The sequence below is a fragment of the Falco naumanni genome, chromosome 10 (assembly GCF_017639655.2).
Source record: "Falco naumanni isolate bFalNau1 chromosome 10, bFalNau1.pat, whole genome shotgun sequence".
Taxonomy (NCBI): domain Eukaryota; kingdom Metazoa; phylum Chordata; class Aves; order Falconiformes; family Falconidae; genus Falco; species Falco naumanni.
This window is the reverse complement of record NC_054063.1, coordinates 32,415,595-32,437,904: the sequence shown is the minus strand read 5'-3', so window position 1 is coordinate 32,437,904 and position 22,310 is coordinate 32,415,595. Positions and strand designations below refer to the sequence as shown.

Here is a 22,310-nt window from a genome sequence, read left to right as displayed (position 1 = left end):
ATGAGACGGTATCTACTGCAGACTATCAAGGAATTGTTCAGGTGCAAGGAGGGATGATTCCAGAGGCCTTAATATATGTTTGCATGCCACTGTATTTCTGACCTGGTGCCTTCAGTAGCACAGCTCTGGGTCATCTGCAGTGCCCTTGGCCGCTGACTGAGTGAAATCTTCCATTCTGGGCCCAGAATCAAGAAACGTCTCAAGAGACAAAGAGCCATCTTGACCTGCTGTTGGACAGGTTTATTTAGAACAACTTTTATTTCCTGCTAACGAGGGGAAAGCAGCCCCCATCCTGATGTTATTTACATTTCTGAAGACATAATTATTACACAGACAATGGGAGAACTGGGGTGACAGGAAAGGAAATATCTGTATGAGATCACTGGGTTAATAATTTCTTTGAAAACATTTACAGTTGTAACTAGCCATGGTGGAGTCCGCTGGATGGCACATTGAATTAAAACATAGTGACAGCACAATTTGATGCTCAGGGATCTCCTTTAACTCTTGCAGAGCTGTGGCTTCAGTTTGAACACCTCAAAGCTGAGCAGTAACTGTAGCTGAGCTTTTTAGAGTTCAGTTTTGCTGCCAGGGCTCTGTATCAAGGAGCTAGACAGCAGCAGCCCACAGCGGCATTTCTAATGGGTGGCAGGTGTGTGGATTCACGTCTTACCTTATCCCGATCCGAGCTCTGTGTGTGGTTGTGCCGTCAGCATCTATTTAGAGCAGACTGTAATCAATTTACAAAGTTGCCTAAAGGTGCCTTTTGGTGGCCTCATGTTTACTAATCAGGCCCTCAAACGGAATGATGACTTGGCAGAAATTTTGCTACGCTTCGTGATTTGAAAGCCTTAATTAGTAGACAATATGTCCCCAGGATTACAAGTTTACTGGTTGGTTTAGTCTTTGTATGCAAAGCAGCCTGAGGTTAAACCACGGAGGTATTTTTTTTCTGGTTCAGTACACAGACCACTATTTAGAGTGGGCAGTTAAATGGTAAAGAATGAAGTAAATTAAGTAGTGCATCAGAACTGCGTTCCTTTGAACAGATCTGAGGAGTGTATGCATCAGTATATGTATGCAGCATTTCTAGCTGCTCGCATCTGGGAATGTCTTGATTGCTGTGAAGGGCTTACTGTACAGTTAGGTCCATGAGCTCTGGGTTATTCTAGAAAGAAGCAGGAGGAAAAGAGAATTATTAGAAAACTTTGTGGGCACGCACAGAAGGTTTTTCATTCTTTGGAGGTTTTTCCTAGCTGACCTTATTTGTGGAAAGGTAACAGAGTTAAGCATGGTAAGAGAAATGCTGAAATGCTGTGCTCTCCCAGCTGAATCTATAGACACAATTTATGTGAAGCTCTGATCTTCCCCTGCTCCCCAGCCTCCTTTTTTTTCAGTATGCACACAGGTCTCTCCACACCCCTTTATACTGTGCTGGCTATGGTTGGACTGGCTTAATGTGTACCGACAGAGGAGCAAGATGAGGTTAGTTCAAACAGGGCAACTGATGTTTGTACGAGTGAAGGTATTCCCAAGGATGGACGCCAGTCCCCCAGGGCTGGTGAGATTCAGAGTGTAATTTAAGTTCCAAGTGACCACTTTGAGGACTGAGGGGTACTGAAAACAGTAAGACTTCCTCTCCTATTCAGCACAGGGAAAACCTGAAATGTCTCAGGGACCTAGAGGCAGGTTCTTCTCCTGGAGGAAGACTTTTATCTGCCTTTAGCCTAGCTTAGGCATTCAGGCTTACTGTCTCAGATGGCTTTACAGGCTGCTTTTGGTTGCTGCAAGCCTGTTCCCAGACATCCATTTGCAGCTTCATAACACTCGTGGTCTTATCTGCTCAGACTAACAGGACTTTAGGTACTTGGCAAATTTGATTGGAAGTTTTTTTTCCTCTTAAATTGCAGCAAGCACCCCTTTTCATGGACAGCAGTGGGAGCTGACTTTGCTGAAGAAGAGTCTTCAAACCACTTGAGCAGTGCAGTAGCAGTGTGTTATGTACAGAATTAAGCAGGGAATGTTACTCACCAGAGCATGGGGAGATGAAAAAGGGAGAAGTATTTACATGAGCTTAGCCAGGGTGCCAGGAAGGCCTTTTAACCGACTGCTGGTGATGTCCTGAGGCCTGTGAAAGAAGAGAACGGTGATGGCGTAATTGAGATTGAGAGATAAATCCTTTTTTTCCTCTACTTGTTTACTGAATTATGGGCTTGAGAAGACAGCACAGTGATGGACTGCTGTGTGGTGCTGGCTGGCTCAGGACAGGCTGTTCCTTATTTGCACCCCACTTGCCCATGTTAGGGAAGGGCTGGGTTCAGCTAGGAGCTTTATTCTTTCCCTGAGTATACCTGAAAGATGATACTTGATCCAGTAGCTTCACATCTGGAAGCCAGACAGCAATAAGGACCTTGTCTTATTCCTGTGGTGAGCAGATAATTAACTGATTCCCACCTACCTTTGATTCTGCAGAATGGCTCCCAGGAAGTCCCTTAGTACCGTCTGTTGGTGGTAGCGGCTGTCCATCAGGATGCTGTCAGACTGGCGCCTTGTCAGAAATTCATGCACCCCTTCTGCTGGGCTGTTCTCACCGCTCCTGTTATGCAAAGATGAGAAACATCTTTGTTTCAGAGATGCTTTTTAGCCTCTCACTCAAAGCATGGCTCAGGCTGAGCAGCACTGCAAGAGAACCTGCTGGGTCTAAGCCTAGGGCCATTCTACTCGGTTTCAGTAAGAAACTGATCAGCTGTATTTCTGCTGTGTTAGAAGAGGGATTGGAGCTGGCTCACATCTGACTAGTTGGTCTCAGTGGCAGTCACTGATCTATCTAGCCAAAGCTACCCAAGTGTTAGTGGAGAGGCTGTTTTCTGTGTTCAAACTAGACCAGGGATAACTGTTCCCTACCACTGAATGATCATCGCAACTATTATTTGCAAATATTATTGCTTGTTGATATTATGCTGAGCTCTCAGCTGATCTGATACTTACAGCCTTAGAGGAAAGGATTAATTTAGGCTGCTTAACGATAGTTGTGATTAGGGGGATCTGAGACAGGGATGCAGGGTGCCCTTTGGGATGTGGGACAGCAGGAGAGATTGCTTCTGTTGCAGTGGAAGGCAGCCATTTCTGCGGCACGCATGGAAGAAACTGCCCAGTGTGAAAATGTTAGCCCTAGGACAGCAAAACGCCGTGGCTTACCCAAGCCGCTTGCCAATGATGGTCTGTAAGAATTTGCGGGCGGAAATCTGCCCCAGGAATTTCCGGTAGTTGTCAGTGAATATGGCATCAGCGTGGCGCTGCATCCTGGGGATGAAAGACAAGCACAGGGTGTGCTCTCAGAGCTAGTGATGAACCTTCTAGGTGAGCAATGGGTGTTTCGGATGTGATACTGCTGATATCAGGGGCAGATAACTATAGTAAATGCCTTTCGGTATTGGACTGTTAGTTGTTGGAGGGTAAAAAGGATTTGAGGGAGTTCAGTCTTGATGTGGAAGCAGCAAGCAAAATAAAATGTCTGTTAATCCGTTTACCCACACTAAAACAAGTAAGGAGAAGTGCCTGCAAGCTAGAGATGAGGTCAGAGAACCAGTGGAAGGGAGGAGGAGAACCACAGGATGGGAGTGGGCAGCGCTGGCGCTGGGACATTTCTGTGCTTTGCAGCAGCACTGTCACCTCCCGGGAGGGCTGTGTCTGCGGGAGGGTGACAGGAGCCTCCAGCAGGTCTCTAGCCTGTGGTTAGACCCAGGCTCCCAGAAGGGTACCCTCCACGGTAAGGGAAGCACAAGCCACGAGATCTGGCATGGTCTCAGCCTTCTGCTCTGGTTGCAGGGCTCAGCTGAGTTCCCCTCCTGGAGCCTGGACTTTGTGGTTCTGGTGGGACTAAGTGACCTGCTGGTCTGCTCCTGGGATGGGGGAAGATTGTAACCAGTGTACCCATGCTGCAGCGGGGCCGAGAGGTGAGGTACAAACCTTTTCTCAGTGGGTTCTGTTAACAAACCCTCCTCCTCTTGTTCCTCTGCCAAGGGGTTATGGCTCTGCAGCGGGCTGCTGTGCTGTAGCTGGAAGTTCACAGGCTTGCCAGCAACCAGCCCTGGACTGTACCTGCAAGACAAACCCAGGGCATACTACAAGATGTGCTCAATTGCCAGTCGGGGATCAGTCTTCTTGACCACTGCTCCCTCTTCGCTTGCTTTTTCTTTCTCCTTTTGTAATCTCCATCTCATCAGTAATGCAAATGTTGTCCATCGCTCTCCCCAGCTGGAAAGTGTCCTGCCTCAAACATACTTGCCTCTTGCTGAGCTTCCAGCATCCTCAAGCATCCTCGGCAATTCTGGTATCGTTATGCCATGGCTTTGGCACAGGGCTAAAGAATTTTCTATGTGACGTTGCAAATCCACATTATAGAACCCAATGCTCAGTTTTGTATTTCCATCGATTTGTAGTGGTATGAAGTAATATTACAACTTCTAACAGTTGACAAGGAAATGCTTGAAATATTAATAGGCAGCTGTTGAGTTCATGTACTAGAATATCTGCAGTTCTGACTTCAATGCAGGTGGCCTGCCAGCACAAATCAGTGATGGAGCTGGAGGTGCTGCCTGCTCTGAAGATTGTCATATTTCCCTTTATAGAACCCAACATTCAATTATAAAACCAACTGTTTGGGCTGAAATATTCTGTCAGGTGCCTGCCTTCAGAAACCACTCCTAGGCTAGCAATGTACCCAAAAAATTAAGCCAGGGCAAAGAACTAGGCTTAGCAATGCACATACGGTTCATCTGGCTTTCAGAAGTGCTGGCAACCTTAATTCGGCACGTGCTTATTTTGCACAAGGTCAGAGAAGAGGTAGGAACCGAGAGCGTGGATAAAACACTCAGCAGCTTACCTGAGAGCTGGGTAGAGAGGAGGGGAGATGGAGCATGAAACTAAATGCAAGAACAGGAGCAGGGCAGCCTTATCCAGCATCTTCCACCCTTTGGAGTCACCTGAAACACAGAGCAGTCTGAGTCAGCGGCAGTGAGGTGCTCCAGGCCAGGAGAAAAGCCCAGGTGGCACCTCTGTGTACTTGGTCCCCCTGCTCACTTATCAGCACCAAGGGACTGGGAACATGCCTCCATGTTTGTGGTTATGGTGTTTCCCAGTGCAGAGGTATCTTGATGTGGCAGAGTCTTCCTCAGGGTGTGCGGTTCCTGGAGGCAGTGGCTGCGTGTGACCCCTCAGGGAGCTGCTGTCTCCCTTGGGTTGGGAGGCAGGGCTGGTTGGCAGGGTTTCACGCTGTGGGACCCTGTTGTTGACCTGTCCTGCTGCTGTGGTTGAAGGAGAGCTCTGAGGCTGGGGTGAGCCCCAGGGACTGCTGCATGGGCTGTAAAAGCACCTGGGTGCTGGAGGGCAGCAGTTAGCAGGGGCTGCCAAAAGCCACCTTGCTGCCTGCATGGGACCATCTGCAACCAGCCCCTGGGACCTCTCCTGCCCTCCGCTGTCCCGGGGACGTGTACTTGCTCACATGGCTGTACAGCACAGATGCATGCATAAAAACTGACTGGGATGTCTTGTGGGCATCCAGAGCTCAGGGAGAAATAGGAAAGTCCAAATAAAATTCCTGAGCAGAGAGAGGGGTAGTACCGGCCCAGAGGTTACCCTGGCAAACCCATTTATCAAAGGCAGCAGTGCTGAGCTTGGTTAGTCATATGAAACACAGACCATTCCTTCAGTCGTCATGCTTGGGTAGAAGAGGGAATGGACCAAAATACATCCCTTTGGGAGAGCTGAACTGCTGCTGTGTTGAGAGGAGCCCCCCCGTCAGTCAGCGCCTACGCAGCTCTGAGCACTGGCTTTGGTGGGAGGCGAGACAGGCTCGAGCCGTGCGTGTCTGCCCTCCAACAGCCGCTGTGGTGCTTCGTGTCCTGCTGCTGGCTGAAGTGCTGTGAATGATTCAGGACAGAGTCGTCTGAGGTCGCACACCCTCCAGAGCCGAATGCGATGCTTTTGTCATTGGAAGCAAAGGACAGTAGGAGGGTATTTCAGTGAATGCTCTTCCTGAGTTTTGATTGAGAGCAATTGATCTTTTGCTCAAAAAAAGATTCCTTAAGAATATGGATATAAATCTTTAAAATACCAAGTTTCCCCGTTCCCTGTCTTATTTTACACAAGAGAAGAGCAGAAAGACGTTTGATCTCCGTAAGAGGAAAAAAAACCCCTTCCTTCCAAACGTATAACAATACTTTGTTGCAAAAAGAGCAGTTTTCACATGGAAAGCGTTTGGTTGGGCTTCTAATTGCCTAACCGAACTTTCCAAGCAGTGACTTTTACTGACGGTGATGGTAGGAGGGGGCCCTTTCTGATGAAAAACATCAGCAGTGAGCTGTGATTCACTGCTGGGACAGAGCTGCCCACTCTCCTGACTGTAGATCAGGATAGTGAGGGGAAGGCTAATTAAGGACCGGTGGTCTTCAAGGGGGTCCAGCCTTGATACTGTGGAAGTTAACAGAATTAGTGGCAGTGGCAGAAGTGCATGGACAGACAAGGGAAAAGGTGGTGCACTAAGAAATGACATTTCTTATCACAAACTTATTCTCAGCCCTGTCCCTGTTTCCAGCTGCTCATGCTTCCAGCTGGGGGACCAGCAGCTTCCCCACCTGTTCCCCTGGGAGCAGCACTATTGCTCCTAGCTCCAGCAGAGCTTCTTGTGTGGCATTCCTACCTCCCAAGATCTGGTCTCTTAGAGAATCACTCTGGCCCCCCAGAGAGTGGAGGAATGCTCAGAAGAAGCAAAAAAGTGACTGGGAGACTTCCAGGACTTCTTGTTTTAGAGCAAATTTCCTGCTTGCTTTTTTCCTTGTTCATTTGAACTTGAAAAAGCATGCCTGTTTTGTGCCTCTCCCCTAAATATCTCCAAGACAAATCCGAAATCAGGTCTTTCTAGATAGAGGAAATGATCTAAAGCATCTGTCAGGGGGTACCAGGAGACTGTGGCATCACCATCTATAGGAAGTGTCAACCAGGAGATTTAATCAGTACCAGGAAAGCTGCTATGTGAGCTGAGAAGTTCAAGTATCAATGTAAATGAAAACCTAGCCCAACATTGTCTGCTTCCCTTTTTTCTTCCTAGGATACAGCCCTGATTACCACTTTCTTTCTGTATCTGGTTTCTCTTTGAATGCTAGGGTTTTCTCTGGAATCATTTTTTGTTCCTTTGAGATTTATTTTTCTTTCTCTACTCTTAGTTTCTTTGCAATATTTTTTTTTGTTTCTGGCTTTGCCTTTCTTCCCCTGTCTTGCTTTGTCTTCTCTGTCTTCTCCATAACTGGAGTTCACTTCTCATCTTGTTGGGTAATTCATTTCCAAGGGAAAAAGGGAGACAGAAAGTCCTACATCCCTTCCCAGAAGTGTCTGCTATTTCAGAGGAGAAGCTGGGGTGAATTGAAGTGTCACCCTGCATACAGGCAGCTTGACAGCTCTGCAAAACCTTGTCACCTTTGAAATTCTCCTGAGATGAAGGACACCTTACTTTCCATTCTGGCAGCATGTGGAAAAAAAATAAATAAATACCCCTTAAGATGAAGAGCTTTTAGCACCATTCCTGCAGATATAAAGCATAACAGCTTCATTCCATCCTATGCAATGCTAACAGCAGCATTGTGAAAATGATGTTGGAGAGACGGGGTAACTATCCCTTACTGTTTCTGAAACCTTAACCTGGTCAGTCTTAAAAATACCACTATGTAGATGAAACGAAGCTTTTAACATGCCTGCTGTTTTATAAAGTTCAGACTTTTGTACTATGAAATACTACATTAGAAAAGCAGAAATCCTTTTAAATGCCTTACCGTTGCATTTCTCCTCACACTTTGGTTTGGCTGAAACACGGTTTTATTGACAGGTGAGTAAAACAGCGTTCGTTTTCCAGGGGAAAGGAACTCTCATCAGTTACAGTAAAAGAGGAAAACTGTGCTACAGCTAGTAAACATCTAACATGTTTTTACAAGGCTTATCTATATTACAGTTCTATTGGTTTGCATTTATCCTGTAGTTTGATTATTGTTTCCATCTATACTTGGTACAAAAAAATCTTGTATGGTACAAAGGATATCATACCTGGCAAAGCTAATTACTGATGCCAGTTTTGATTGCATTTCAGTGTATTTTAATTGTTTCCAATTTCCAAGTAGGCGTTATCTTGTTAAATGCACATACAGAAACTTACACTTACCGTTCCCTTAGAAAACAAGCGTTTCCTCGATCGGCTCCTGCCCAGGTGTTTCCTTCCCCTGTTGTGAATACAACTTCTTCCTCTCCAGAGCTGCTTTTGTGAGCCCTGCTGGGTTCGTCCCCTCCGTGCAGTGCCTGGGCAGGACCCGGGATGTGTGCTGAGCAGGGAGGACACTCTCGGATCTCCCCCCAGCTGTCCTCTGGCTGCTGGGAGGTGCAACTCCTCCTTATATACCTGTGGCTCCCTCAGGAATCCTGTGGGCTTCTACACGTCAGAGAATCAATTATCCTCCCGAATTTCAAAGCCTGTGTTTAGCATCCTCTTTTTTTGTGTGTGCAAGGACGAAGGCAGGGAGGTTGCAGGGAGAGGGTTATGCCTGTAGTCGAGGGTCATTTGCATGCCTTCTCTATTGTTCAAAGAATGAAGAGCAAATAATAATGATAATCTGGCAGAGTAAATGACAAATTTGCTTTGCAAGGTAAACTTTCTCTTTGCAATTGCATTTTTTCCTCCTGCTCCACAATGAGAGTGAGTTAACCATTAATACTTCCTCACACTGCCTGCTCAGGAAGATTTGTCTTTTTGCTATTTTCTTTGATTATCAGCCTTTTCCTCCTTCTCCTTTGTTACTCACACCTGCTAGCATTAGCAGGGCAGTTCATGCTTCAGTCCCTCGCAAATAGCACAGCTTCATATCAAGCACACAGAGCAGCTGGAGAGCTCCGCTCCGTTCATGTGCTCTGGAAAAAGGCAAGGGTCTTCCCTGGGGTGCTGCATGCACTGGCAGCTGTTTTCATTCCTGGAACAAGGTATATGAAAGCCCCATTAAAAAGAACACATAGCCTTGGTGCCCAGAAGACCAGGACAGTTCAGAGGAGTTAAAAATGAGGTGCCAGCATGAGCTCCACCTGCAAGATTTTTCATATTGACTTTATAATGCCCAGAATTGATGGGGATCCGTTGGGGCTTGTGTAACTCGTTGCTGGGGAGAAGTTTCAGCAGATGAGATGACATATACCTGCCTGCTGCGGAATACTTTCCCCTTGCACTGGAGGGCTCATCGCAGCTATCGGTGGCAGAGATGGATTGTAGGGAAGGACAAGTGCATCTGGTGTACACGTGGGTACCTGCGTGTGCAGGCAGTCTGAAGCATTCAGGGCTGGTCTGACTCTGCCACTGCCCCTTTGCTTCTTGCTGAGGTGAGAAATCAGCACTGTGATTATGGCTCACTCCTTTATCAAGCAATATCCTCCTTCCACACCGTAGGCTCTCAGTAAGCAATAACCCAACAGTCGGAAAGGCTTGAGTGAGCCTGACATGCTGAATGACTCTGGTGTTAAATAACAGTCGCTGTATACCTAGACAGATGTACACCGATGCCTTTGGGCTCTCCCAGCTTTGAGTGCTCCAAGGGCTCACGTTCCCTTTGGTATCAAATCAGAACCAGGCCACTCCACAGAGAAATCATGAACAATGATTGAATGGACCAAAGCAGGAGCTTGAGCTGACCAGGGGCCTTGCAGTGGAATCCAGAAACAGAACAACAATGTGAAAAGAAGCAAGAACTACCGCCTTCTTCCAGTTGTAAAAAGAAACAGCACTAGCCTGTTCATGGGGAGAGGATCTGCTGTGCAAATCAGGAAGGTACATCATTTGTATCATCTACTCATGAACGCTGGAGAAGCAGATTTCTGGGTAGCACAGAGCAGGTTTTCCAAAATCCATGTACTGGTTCACACAGCTGCACACTGTCTCTGCAAACTGGAAAGGGATTTTTGTTTGCTTTTTTGAAACAATCTGCTCATGTTCTCTCATGTGTGAGGCTGGTTGCACCAATTTTTCAGCATGACATTTTTCTTCCACTGTCTTGGTGCTACACTGGCTGAACAGATGAATCAGACCATGTTGTTAAACTAGTTGAGAGCCAACACTATATCAAGGTAATTTCATTCTACAGTGTGGTTTTGAGATAATTCTCTATCCGCCTGGCCCTTTGCCTTACACAGAGCTGCTGTAAGATACGGGGCAGTATCTCTCAGATCAAGGAGAATCAGTCTGTAATTGACTTGTTTATAGCTGCCTGCTGCCTAGCTTGGATTAGGAGGGCTGTGATCTGTGTTCATATCTCAAGTGGGCTGCTTTCAAAGAAGGGTCTCTAAAGCTTCATCGTCCTCAGGGTTTCTTTGCACTGCCTGGATTGGGTTTCTGTCATTCACAGCTGGATCCAGCAAGGCTCACACAACAACAAGCTGTCTTCATGACTTCAGATTAATTATGAGAGGCAGCAGAAATTTCTAAAAAACCCTCCAAGCTCTGTTGGGTGTATCCAGCTTAGGAGTTCTGAAATAGAGCAGCTTTTCTGTCCTTGGGATTTCCTGTCCCAGCTTTAGTCAAAACCTTCATGTCTTCATAGGACCCAGAAGGGTCATTTGTGGAGCTCCTCTACCAGACTCTTTGAGCTCTCCTTCTGGCTACCGAGGCTACTTCTGCTGCAGCAGAAATGGCTGTGATCCCTGCTACTGCCAGCAGTTAGCCTCAGCTTGAGTCCCACGATGGATGCTCTGGCTGCTAACATCTCTGAATGAAGATGCCACAGACTGTGACAGGATCCAGTGTTGTTTGGAGCCAGTTTTGCATCCATCTGTGTTGTGTTGCAGTGCATCTTTGGAGCTGGAAACTATGGTCTTTGTTCTTGTGGTCATGTTTTTTTTAGTAGAGTAGTCACACAGGTGGAGCTGGTACGCCCTGCATGCTCTTGCTTCAGTTCTGCACTCCACAGCCTGAGAGCTGCTCTGTGCTTATCAGTGGCATTGATTTTAGGGGTAATATCAGTAATAATTTGGCATAACAAGCTTTTGCAAAATGAATGGCTTTTTCTCTTCAAAATGTAGAATCATAGAATATCTCAGGTTGGAAGGGGCCCATAAAAATCTCTTGGTTTGTCCCTAGAACCTTCCCAGTTCCTCCCCACCTCTCGCTACCACAGCTAGTGGTGTCAACATCCATCGGCTCCCAAACCAGAGGTATGTAACCCTCAAATTACCTCCCACAGATCATCGCTTCAGGTTAGCACCGCACCATGGGTAACTGTCTATTTGCCCTCTAAACCCAAGCCTACACCAGTGCAAGCCTGATGGAGCCTACAGCCAGGTACGAGCTGCCACAGGTCCTTCTGCAGCTGGAACTGCCCGGCTTTGGAGCCACATCCATGTGGACCCAACCTCCCTAGGGTCCTTGGGTGAAGCACATGCCAGCTACTTTTATTCAGTGCCAATCCTTCACTGACAAAGGACACAGTGTTAGGATCCTGCAGTAATTTCCCAGATATTGATTTCCTCTTAGCTTTACCTCCTCCGGTCTCCATGCCATGCTTTAAAAAATTGCCCCTGTCTATTCCAGGTGCACAACATACAGCTTCAGATAAGCTGAGCAGCATGTGAAATGGTCCTGCTCACCTTGTGAGGTTGAAACTAATGACAGTAAGAGCTCAGCAAATGGCAAAAAAAAACCCATCCTGTATTCTCAGCTACCAAAAGCTTTTCTGCGCTTCTCAAAAATGGCACAGACAGTGGATGTTGGTCCCCAGCTTCTCCAAACTCCACCACTCCTGAGAGAGCCCCACACAACTGTTCTCACTGGTTTTCGTTTACTTGAGAGATGTGGTGGTGACTAACATCACATATGTCCTAATGGTAAATTAAACAGAACTGCCTAAGGTTATATTTTTTGCATAGGTTTGCCATCTTAGAGGTAGGATGGGACATATTTTGCTTCAAATGTCTTATCCCAAGTGGCAAAACTAAGGCACGTTGTAATTAAGTTGATCATCAGTCATTTGCATTGTCCGTTACTGGTGCATACAAAGTAACTGCATTCCTAAGTTCTTTGCAAAAATGCAGTCATTTCTGTGGAAGGCAAGCAAACAAAAATGAGATGAGAAAGATGAGATTTGGCCAGTGTTGCCAGTTTAAAGAAGAAGCAGAGGACCCAAAATTTGAACCCAGCAGGTGTGGGGAGGCTTGCCATTAGAAAATCATATAGACTTGGTTTCTCCACCTTGGAAGGATAAAGTGCTGGGTTTTGGATCTTCAGATCCTCCTGGCTCAATTCTTTGAACATCAATAGATTTCCTGGAGATAATTTTCCCTTGAGGAATCCAGGTTGGTAGGAAGGTGAATACAGACATTTATCAAAATAATCTGAAGGAAGGAGTCCCTCTGGATGAGAGCACAGTTTGCACTGTAAGAATGAGCCTGAAGCAAGGGATCAGATTAAAACAGACAAAATAAATCAGTAATTCAAAATGTGCAAGAAGAGCTATCAGAAAGGACTGTCTCATAGTGTTAAAAGCCTGCTTGAAAAGCCTACTTAATCTTCAAATGTTAACGTATCACTGAGACTACAATAGAACAAATGACAGTGGCCTGCATGATGTGTATCTGTCAGGAGCCTGATGAGCTCTGTGGGTGAGATCCATTTATAGAGCCCATACCTGTCTGGCTCTGTTTATTTCCTAGCAGAGCTGCTGGAGCATTTCAGCATCGTGCAGATGAACTGCCAAGAGTTTCAGCCAGACGTCATCATGTTACACTCAGCTGTAGGCTTGAGAGTTACTGGTTCCTGAATTTCTGGCTCTCTAAATACCATCTCCTTCTCCCAACCCCAGCAGACAGAGCTCAGATGCCAGCAGTGAACCTCAGTAATTAAGGAGTTCGTCTTTGCTCTTACCACTCTCATTTCAGTTAGTAAAGGAGCCTTGGCTAGAAGGTTGCACAGCATATTATAGCCAGAATCAATGAACAATGAGAGCCAGCTTCAACCCTCACCCCGCCACCAACTAGCAGTGACCAGGTCCTTCAGCTGCCAATTCCTGGGTGCTGGTGCCCCACTTGAGGATTCTACTCCTGATTTTTGGAAGCACTGAGACCTTTATACTCTGGGAGGGAAAGGCAGTGTAGGAAGGGGTCTGTGAACGCCCGCCCTCTACTCAAAGGGCTCTAGTGACTACCTCAATGACATCCCTTCCCATCAGGGCAGGCTGGGTGTTGGTCTATTTTCTGTGACTTGGTTTCCCATCAGAATCCAAATGCTGCTATTACTGCTCAACTTGGGAAAGTGCTTTGAAGGCTTCTGATAAAAAAACAGCATTTGAGTAAAATGTGTTACTGCTATTGAGAAGGTAAAATGTAATTTATGGAGAGGGAATGAGGAAGGCCACATTTCCAGTAAGGGTTGAAAAATGAAAGCAGTTGTTACTATTTTTTTCCTGGCTGAATAATAATATGCAACCTGAGCATGAAAAGACCTTGGTGCACAAGGATGTTGTACATGTACAATGGGTGGTAATAAATGGGTCTCACTGAAAAGACATGCAGGAAATACTGCTTTGCAAACCAAAGAAGAAATGTAGAAAGAACTAAAAAGCTAAGGATGGTTTGGAGAAAGAGTTCATGCCCGAGCTCTGGCTCTACTTAGAACTGAGTGCTGACAAAATTGCCATTTCCACTTGTTGAATCAATTTTAGCTTTGAAACCCGGTCACATCTTGCAGGCTTTGGAAAAATCTTCCCTGTTTTTATAAAGAACTTCCTTTTTTATCGTTTCACAATCAGCTGAAACAAATGGGTCAGTGTGGTGCTGGTGAAAGGCACGCAGCCAAAGCAGGCTAATGGCACCACCTGCTTGTGGTTCAAAGGCTGAGTGTCTCTGCGCAGAGCCAGGCGTTACTGTGCAAGTGTTTGATGGTCTCGGGGCAGGACAGCGGTAAAGGGAATGGGTAGGAGCTGTATAAAAGCCGCAATTTCACCTACCTACTTCTGCTTAGAATAAGTAGTGCCGTTTCTGTTGGGGGAGACGAGGAGAAGGAAAGAAAACGTACGGTATTGGTTGCAATCTAAGTGTGTATTTTCCCCTTTGCCTGCAAACTTCAAACCACAAGGATGAGAGCTCATGAGAAGGTGTGACGGCAGCACCACCAAATTTAGTGCACTGGTAGTATTGGGAAGAATTTAATCTGTTCGATTAACCCATGCTGATAGGATCTCTCCTGACATTCACATGAATTATTTCTCCCTTCTCAGTGTTTTTGTGTCCTAAATAGTCGGTGTTTGGGAGTTGAAAGGGCAGAATTTACCGCCTTGCCTGAGCTCTGCATTTATTCCACAGCTGGTACAGCCACTCACCAGGGGCAGTGAAAGCTCTGGTAATCATTTAAGAGTGATTTTTTTTTTCTTGGGATTTTTATGCTAAAAGAATTTCTTTGTACAAGTGTCTCTGGCCTCTGCAACTCACAGCCGTGCAAATTCTCCAGTTGTCTGTAAAGTCTTCTGCACTACAAAAGATGGAAGGTTTTTAATCCAATTGCTCAAAACCTTTGAAATTGTTTTCATTAATACCCATTTAATTCAAATGCTTGGTAACAGCCTAGAAAATCCTTTTATTACAAATGCCATACCTTCCTCTGTCAGTAGATAAGCAACCGATTAGGTTTTCCCCAGATTATTTAGGCTCTCTGATAATACAGCTCTGCAGCAAAACCTGGCGCTACTGATATTTTAGGGTTAAGAAAAGGGCAAAACAAATCAGATTCTTTAAATACCGCAAGCAAGGAAAACAGAGCACAAGCCATTTTTCGCTTTGTAAGTCATCTTATCAAGACATCTTCATTTCAGAGCTGGATACTGAATGAGGACATTAAAAATAAACAAAAAATCCCCTGCAAGAGCAGAGCCAGAAACACACGTCTTTTAATTGTTGCGGCCAGGGCACATCAAGGGAGCTGATCAAAACCTCTCGGATAAAGAGAAGCCTGCCAGGACTGCAAGGCCACACTATTGAAGGTGAGGATTAAAATGCTAGCACAGATTTAGGGGGCGAGTGCATTAACCCTGAGGCCTAAAGGCCTGGGGGGCTTCGCTGCCCGAGGGGCCAACCCAGGCCTGGCCCTGGGCACCCACCGGGGGGTGGCACCCACCGGGGCCCGCAGGCGGGGCGGGGCCCGCGCCAGCGAGAAGCCGAGTGGCTTCAGGGGCCTTTCGGCAGGAACCCGGCGGCTGGGCCCCACCGGCCTGCAGGCCGCCCTTAGCAACGCAGCGCCCCGGGCGGTTGCTAGGGGCGGGGCGGGGTGCACTTCCTGCCGGGCGGCAATCACTTCCGGGGCGGCGCGGCCTATACCGAGAGGGGCGGTGAGCGGGCCGGGCGGCTGCGAGGGGCTGGCTGGGGGGGCTCCGGGGGGGGTCGAGGGCAGCAGGAGGGGTCCGGAGCGGCGCGAGGATCCGCTAGAAGGGGCCGTGTTGGGAGGGGTGCGGCGGTGGCCTCAGCACCGCCCCGGCCCCCCGGGAAGCGGGTGGGAGGGCCTGGGGCGCAGGGGAGCCTCGCCGGCTCCCTGAGGGCCCGCTCGGCCTGCTGCAGCCAGGGCTGGCGGCCGCTGCGGGCGGGAGGAAACGGTGCAGATCTGCCCTCTCCGGAAAGGAGGAGGAGCTCTGGGTGTCCCCTGCTCTGGGGCTGCACGGCTGCTTCTCCTTAAAACCCCTGGGCACGGCTGGGACCCGGCTGCGTGGCGCCGGGCCTGTAAGCCTACAGGTGGGCTCCTCGGCCTCATTAATGGTCATGTTTTCAGCGGTGCCAAGCACACGCAGATCCTCCTGAAGCCAATAGGAATTGGCCAGTCTCCATCCCAGCACCTGCTAAGTTATTTCAGAAATCTAGTGTGAGGATTTTTTTGCCTCATCCTTTGACAGAAGCGTTCATGTTCTGCACCAATACTGGTGCTCTTTATTTCCACCCCAAGAGGAAGCTCATACATATTACTTGAAGTGCTCCTGTGGCTTTGTCCTAAGCTAATTATTTATATAGTGCTATGTATGTATCATGCTTGAAGATGCCAGCTGAGAAGCACAGGACAGCAAAAAGAAAGGTTTGTGCTTCTCCTAGCTCAGTTGAGATGGCTAATTTATGGCCCTGATCCTGCACATTTATCATGTATATATATTATGAGTGACAGCCGCATCCTCTTCCAGTGGTGTCACCAAGCAAAAGCATGAGCCTGGAGCCCTGAGTAGCCCCTCGCTGGTGCTGTGGTACAGCTCTGGCTTTGCTACAAGTCCTTTTGTGTGGGAGTAGCTAGTTTGCTGTGAAACCCGAATGGAGGCAAGACTGACTGTTTTTAAACATAGTCAAAATCGACTCCTGTAGTGCACTGCAAGTGTTTGTGACCTGTTTCTGTTGCTCTGTTCCAGTGAGGTGGCCAAGCTTGTGGGGAGAGGCAGTACCTGCTGTTAGACCAAATGAGTAAGGTGGAGGGGGAGCTTCCTCTCAGGATCTGAAATAGGAGTACTGATCTTTAAATGCAATTTAAGAACAATTACTTTAAGTGTTGCCATGCTAATAGGTGAGGCAGTCTGAGGAAAAAGATGGTCAATAACCTGTGGAGAAGATGTTAGCCAAGGAAGAGGTGGTGATGCTGTTAGCTTCTCATGAACAGAGAGGAAGACTCCATTATCATCCAGGGACCTGCGGGATTAGCTGCAAGGCAGAGTGTAAGGGGGTAGTGCTCTTGGTGAGAAAACTCAATTTCCAAGTTTTGTGCTCGGTGCGGAAGGCTGTGTGCCTGATGTTGAGCCCTGGTTCCTCAGTGGTCCACTTCAGCCTGTTCATTTGTGTAAGGTTTAACCTTCTTGCCTGTGCAGGTTTGGGCATTGTGTTAACCACTGGAGTTTTTTAAAACAGGGAGGAATTTTGCTAATAGTCATTCAGCTCCACTGATAGCTAGAAAACTAATGCTCCAAATGTGGTTGCCTGCTGTGGCTGTTGTGCCAGCAAGGATGCTCTACTATGACTAGTTGGTGCATAATGTCAGGTCTTCTCTGAGCATATTTCATGGGGCAACATTTAAAATGGTAGTGGCAGCTGCTGACAGCCTGTGTGAGAGTTCTTGATGCTGGTCATGTCACCTGGGATTTGTTAGACCATTGCTAATACCCTCAAGGGAAGTGAAGTAGAAAAAGGAAAAGGGAGATGAGGATGGAGATTTTTTGCTTTCATTTTATTGGTTTCCTTTTCTAGTTTATTTTTATGTGTTGTATTTCAGGTGAATGAATCGGGATTATCAGTTCTGCGAAAAACTCCAGGTGAGGAATGAAGCCACATCCCCTCCTGCTCTGTTTGAGGAAGGGCGTGGGCAAGAATAATGTTTTCAAAAGATATGCCTTTAAATTAAGTTGAGATGAAATGAAACTCAAGAGTGAAGTTTCGCGTGATTCTGTTTCTTGCTGAGGAACTGCTGCCTTAGTGGATTGGGGGAGAGGGTGTTTAAACCTTGTGAGCAGTTAGGGATGACCCACATTTATGCATGGTTTGTGGACACCATTGTATGTCCAGTACAGCCTTTGGGTCTGTGTTGGGACTTGCTGAGTCTGAGCGGCCCAGTGTGTATTTGACCTTCATGTACAGGTCCCATGCAGCCTTTGCTTTTTGAATTGTAATTGGAATACAAAAAAATTTCTTTCACTGAAGTACAGACCCAGAAGGGACCATGAGAGGTCACCTATTCTTATCACCTGATTCAAAGGCAGGATTATATATACTCACACCCCATCCCAGGCGAACACTTATCTGATACGCTCTTCTGAATCACCAGTAACAGGGATTCTACAGTCTCTGCATTCCAGTGCCTGGCAGTCCGTGCAGTTGGGAATTTTTTCCTGTCTTTTAAAATTCATAATAATATCCTGTATTTCAGGTGAATTAAAAAAAAACACTATTACTATTTCTTGTAATTTATATACCACTCCTTTTAGTATGCCCCCAAATGAGATTTGCCTCTTAGGCGCTGGCATTGAATTGTTGATTGATTCTCAAATTGATCAACTATAACTTTACTGAAATTATACTCTTTAAGTTTTCTATCCTTCTGAAATGGGTCACATCTGCAGGTTGTAGAAATCTCCTCCTAGCCTGAGAAATACAGAGCCTGCTTTGGAGGTAATTTTTAGGAGGCAGATTACTACCATTCAGCTGAAACATGCATGCAGCACACACTCACGCCCAAGCTTCAGTAATACAGAGAATTGTGAGTATCAGTAAGTAGTGCTGATTTAATAAGTATACACCAGGCTCACACAGGTCTGGAAAACTGAGTAAGACAGTAATCACAACTGAGTTCTGATGGCATCTCAGACTAATTAAATTTCCCTTTTGGGACCTTCTGTGGCGTACTCCAGCAATTCTGGCAGGAGAGTTCTCTGTTGTGGAAAGCCATTAGTCATTCATAGAATGAATTGACAACTCCATTAGCGAAAGATAAAGGAAGGAAGAAAGGATGGTCTCGGCTGAGAAGCTAGCCTGGGACCCAGGAGATCAATATCTAACTCTGCCACAAACTACCTGTGTGACCGTTGCAAGGTATATGGGCCTAATGTAACTAGCCACTAAAGCCAAGCTTAACTTCAAACACATAACTCATTCCTCTGTCTTCAACAGATCTGCCTTCTGTGTGCTTTACCTAAGTAGCAGTTGGTTTTGTACGCCATCTAAAACAACCAGGCTGTGACCACATATAAAATGTAAGTGAAAGCGAATAATAGTAATCTTGCATGGTTGATTGACTTCAGGGAGAAGTATATTCTTGCTTATTAAGTTTTGCCCTTATTGTTTCATGAATATTGTTCATCTTTTTCCCCCTCACCTGCAAATGGACTAATACTAGTGCTTGAGTAATATTTTCATAGGCAGGTAGTAAAAGACAAGCATCCAAATAAAATGCAACTTTCATTTCCCTCTTTTGTTACTGGTTCTGTAGATCAAGGGTATCTTCAAAAAACCTGCATGAGGTAGTCTCATTTTTTGATAATGGAAAGTGAATACCAGAAAGCATGATGCAAATAATGGCTTTTTTTTCCCCCCTTCTTGTAGTAACTAGTCTTCTTGAGAGCGTTAGAGAAGAAGGGTGCACTCACGATGGCTGCTGAGCTGGATTTCTCCCCACCTGAAATCCCTGAGCCTACATTCATGGAGAATGTTCTACGCTACGGACTCTTCTTTGGAGCCATTTTCCAGCTTGTCTGTGTGCTAGCCATAATCCTGCCAGTTTCAAAGTCCCATAAAACAGTAAGCAGTGTTCTTTAATATTGCTAGAGATGGGTAGAGTCATAGAAGTTAGGATGGGCGGTAACTCTGAGTAGCTAATGGAGACACAGTGGTTTTCCCCTGGGATTACGGTTTCATTGTTCACTCTCTTTCCTTCCTTCTAGCTTTCCCACCTTCAGCTTTTGTCTTGTGATTTATCCTTGGATTAGAAAGTCAGGAACAAATACCTGAGCCAGGGTCTGTCAGAATATCAGTGAAAAAAGTGACCTGAAGCACCGGCAAGATGTGCTAAATGTGCACACTGGTCCTGACTGTACATGAGAAGGCTTTAGTCCCATATTGTCATCCTGCTGTTGATTTGCTTTATTAATTGCCAGGCAGGGTGTCCCCTTTGCAGGACCTGCCTTTCAGGAAACGACTTTGGGCTCTAGTTTATGTGTGATTTTTGGAAACAAGATACAGGTGAAATTCCTAGTATTTTCTAACATGAGGGAGGCAGTTTTCTGTACTGACACCCAATCCTGTGCCAGCAAGTGGAGGGTCCTTTGATGCAGTTAGTACAGGAGAGAGTTGAAGTGAAATGTTGCGGTGAGCTACAGGGCTCCGATTCCTCTGGACTGGGCCACAGTGGGATGACCTGGCTCAGCCTGGCTTTTCTGATAAAAGAGTTCCACATGCTTGATGATGCCTGTCGTGCTGGGGACAGATATTTTCAGTGTTGGTGATCAAGCTGCAGGTTTGGTGGTTTGTTACAGATTTTGTATAAATATGTATGGTATATTTTCAGTAATAACTCAGCATGGGAAGTTTTGGTTTCAGGCTGTCTTTATTGACATGTTTGTTCCCTAGGAAGCATGGAAATTTTCAGCCTGTCTGGGGAAGGGAATGTCTGTGGGTGAGGTACAGTGTGAGGGATACATAGAGTTCATGACCCAACTTTTTCACCTTTAACTGCTGGTGTGATGTGAAGTTGCGTTGATGTACTGGATTAAAGACACTGCCCCGACATGGGCACATGCTCACTCCTGCTAGTCCTGCCACCAAAGCTGCAGTTCCCAGCAAGGAGATGAAGGCTGCCGGTCACGATGCAGTGACATTGCAAGTCTCACGCCATTATTCTGCAGCCACCAGCACCTGTCTGCCAGAGGCCGTGTTTTCCCCTGAGAATTTTTTTGAGAAATACTGAGTAGCCTGGTTCTTGAAAGCTGAAAAGAATGAAAGTTTTAGTTGTAAGTGAGAAACTGAAGACCAGGCCCCCAGTTAAAACAGTAAGGCTCGAGGACCTGTCACCGTTCAAGTTTGCAAGCACACTTTGATGTTTGCATGCTCTACTTTTTATTTTCTCTGTATCTATACTGTCCTCTTGAGCCACTGTCCATATGACTAATTTACAAGACCGTAAATGCCAGAAGCTACCCCTCCAGATCTTGGGAATGATGCTTGAGTCCGGGTAGGGTTTTGAGGAGCCTCTGTCTTGGAGACTTCATGCTTTGAAGTCTACCTTGGTTTGAACATTAGAAGGCAGCAGTGTTCACTTTCCAGCAGCAGTGCACTGCATCCCTGACTAATAACTGCCTGTTGCTCCATTTCTCCCGAGCCTGCCAGCTCCCCGTGCGCCGACTGCAGCCTTTGGAAAGTCAGCCAAGTCTCCTTCCTTGGAAAGCCACACAGATGTGAACTGTAATAGCCCAGTAACTTGAGAGACGTTTGAACCAAGCTCTTTGATTAAAAGGATACTGTCAGATGCTCGCCTCCCCCTCCATTATCTGGAGTTCTGTCTTGGAAGCTTGAAACTAGCACGTCTTGCTCAGCCATTTTTTGTGTGTCCTTTTCCAGTTGGCACACTCTGACTGATAGAAACCAAGATGCTAAAGCAATATTTATACTCAAATGCATTTAATGAAAGGAGGCAATCTGCATGTGTGCGCTTTCTCAGATGAGACTGGCGCTGTTCCCTTCTGTTTTTACAAGATAACTAGACTTTATTTCCCATGGCTGAAATATTATCTGTCATCTCCCCTGAAGGAAACAAGCAGCATATCTAAGCATTCCTTGTTAGTCCAGGTGAAGAAAGCTTTGCCTGCAATTCCCTCCCTGGATTTTAGGCTTCATTTAGAGGCTCTGAACTTTACATTCTTACTACTGTTTTGGGGAATATTTTTTCTCTTGCACATGATGATGATTAACGCTTTGCAGAAATACCTGCTGAAAGTTTCCATGCACACTGGTGATTATATGGTATCTTCTCCTTTTCCTAATTTGAATAGTTTTCATTTAGTGTTGGTTTTCTTCTTGCCTTTAAAGTTGGTTTTGTTTTTCTTCTCCAAAGCCTGTTTTAGACTCTTAAGCTTTTAACGGCTTCTCTGGTAACAAGCTGTTTCTGTGCATAAACTCACACTCATCAAAAAGCACATGCAGAAGAAGTAGAGATGGTACCGCTTGAGTCTCATTAAATGTGGACTCAGTTTGATATAGATGTGTTCCAACAGAGATACCCAGCACTTGCTTCCTTTGGCTTTATACTCAGATTCTCAAAGTGAGCTGTCAGCAAATTGTAAAAAAAAGTTACTGACTGTTTCTTAATTGATTCTTGTAGGACTCGGACAGTTTTGAGCCTAAGAATTCAGAGACAGTGAAGAAGCCAAAGGCAACTGCTCCACAGATAAGCAAGAAACCCAAGAAGGAAACCAAAAAGAAACGATAAAGGCATGAGTGATGAGCCTCAAAAGACAGAATAGTCATCTGTAATCATGCTTCCTCAGAGGTGACATCAAAGGCAACTATCTATATTAAATGGTTTTCTGGCATTGCCATGTTTTACCTTTTGTGGACAAGGGAGAAGGAACTTGTAAGAGTGGAAGGGGTGGGGTTCTGCTATAGATTTCTTACAAGCAAAGAGGACTTCACATATCCAGGACTTAATTTGACATAATTAATGTGTCAGTCACCATTAAAGTGACTTCTGTCATTTCTGACAGGCGGAGAGGCCTGTTGTCCTAGCTCCTCCATGCTGGCTA

At 46.1% G+C, this 22,310-nt stretch overlaps 2 protein-coding genes across 9 annotated transcripts; one reads left to right on the top strand and one right to left on the bottom strand.

Moving 5' to 3' along the window:
• Positions 1-105: 105 nt before the first annotated feature.
• On the bottom strand, positions 106-4,985 carry GHRH (growth hormone releasing hormone). Its single transcript, XM_040607943.1, has 5 exons — positions 4,886-4,985; positions 3,970-4,101; positions 3,199-3,303; positions 2,459-2,596; positions 106-2,128 (listed from the first exon to the last, which is right to left on the bottom strand). Exons 1-5 carry the CDS (start codon positions 4,963-4,965, stop codon positions 2,065-2,067), a joined length of 519 nt encoding a protein of 172 aa, XP_040463877.1. The 5' UTR covers positions 4,966-4,985; the 3' UTR covers positions 106-2,064.
• A 9,966-nt stretch (positions 4,986-14,951) lies between these two features.
• Positions 14,952-22,100, top strand: MANBAL (mannosidase beta like). 8 transcript variants are annotated; one of them, XM_040607938.1, is made up of 5 exons: positions 14,962-15,047; positions 17,297-17,336; positions 18,688-18,770; positions 19,120-19,314; positions 21,890-22,100. In XM_040607938.1, the coding sequence occupies exons 4-5, from the start codon at positions 19,165-19,167 to the stop codon at positions 21,995-21,997; spliced, it is 258 nt and encodes an 85-aa protein (XP_040463872.1). In that variant the 5' UTR covers positions 14,962-15,047; positions 17,297-17,336; positions 18,688-18,770; positions 19,120-19,164; the 3' UTR covers positions 21,998-22,100. The 8 variants fall into 8 exon arrangements, with proteins under 8 accessions (XP_040463876.1, XP_040463872.1, XP_040463869.1 ...); XM_040607935.1 differs by lacking the exon at positions 14,962-15,047 and adding an exon at positions 15,319-15,392; XM_040607937.1 differs by lacking the exon at positions 14,962-15,047 and adding an exon at positions 15,493-15,789.
• Positions 22,101-22,310: the final 210 nt, after the last annotated feature.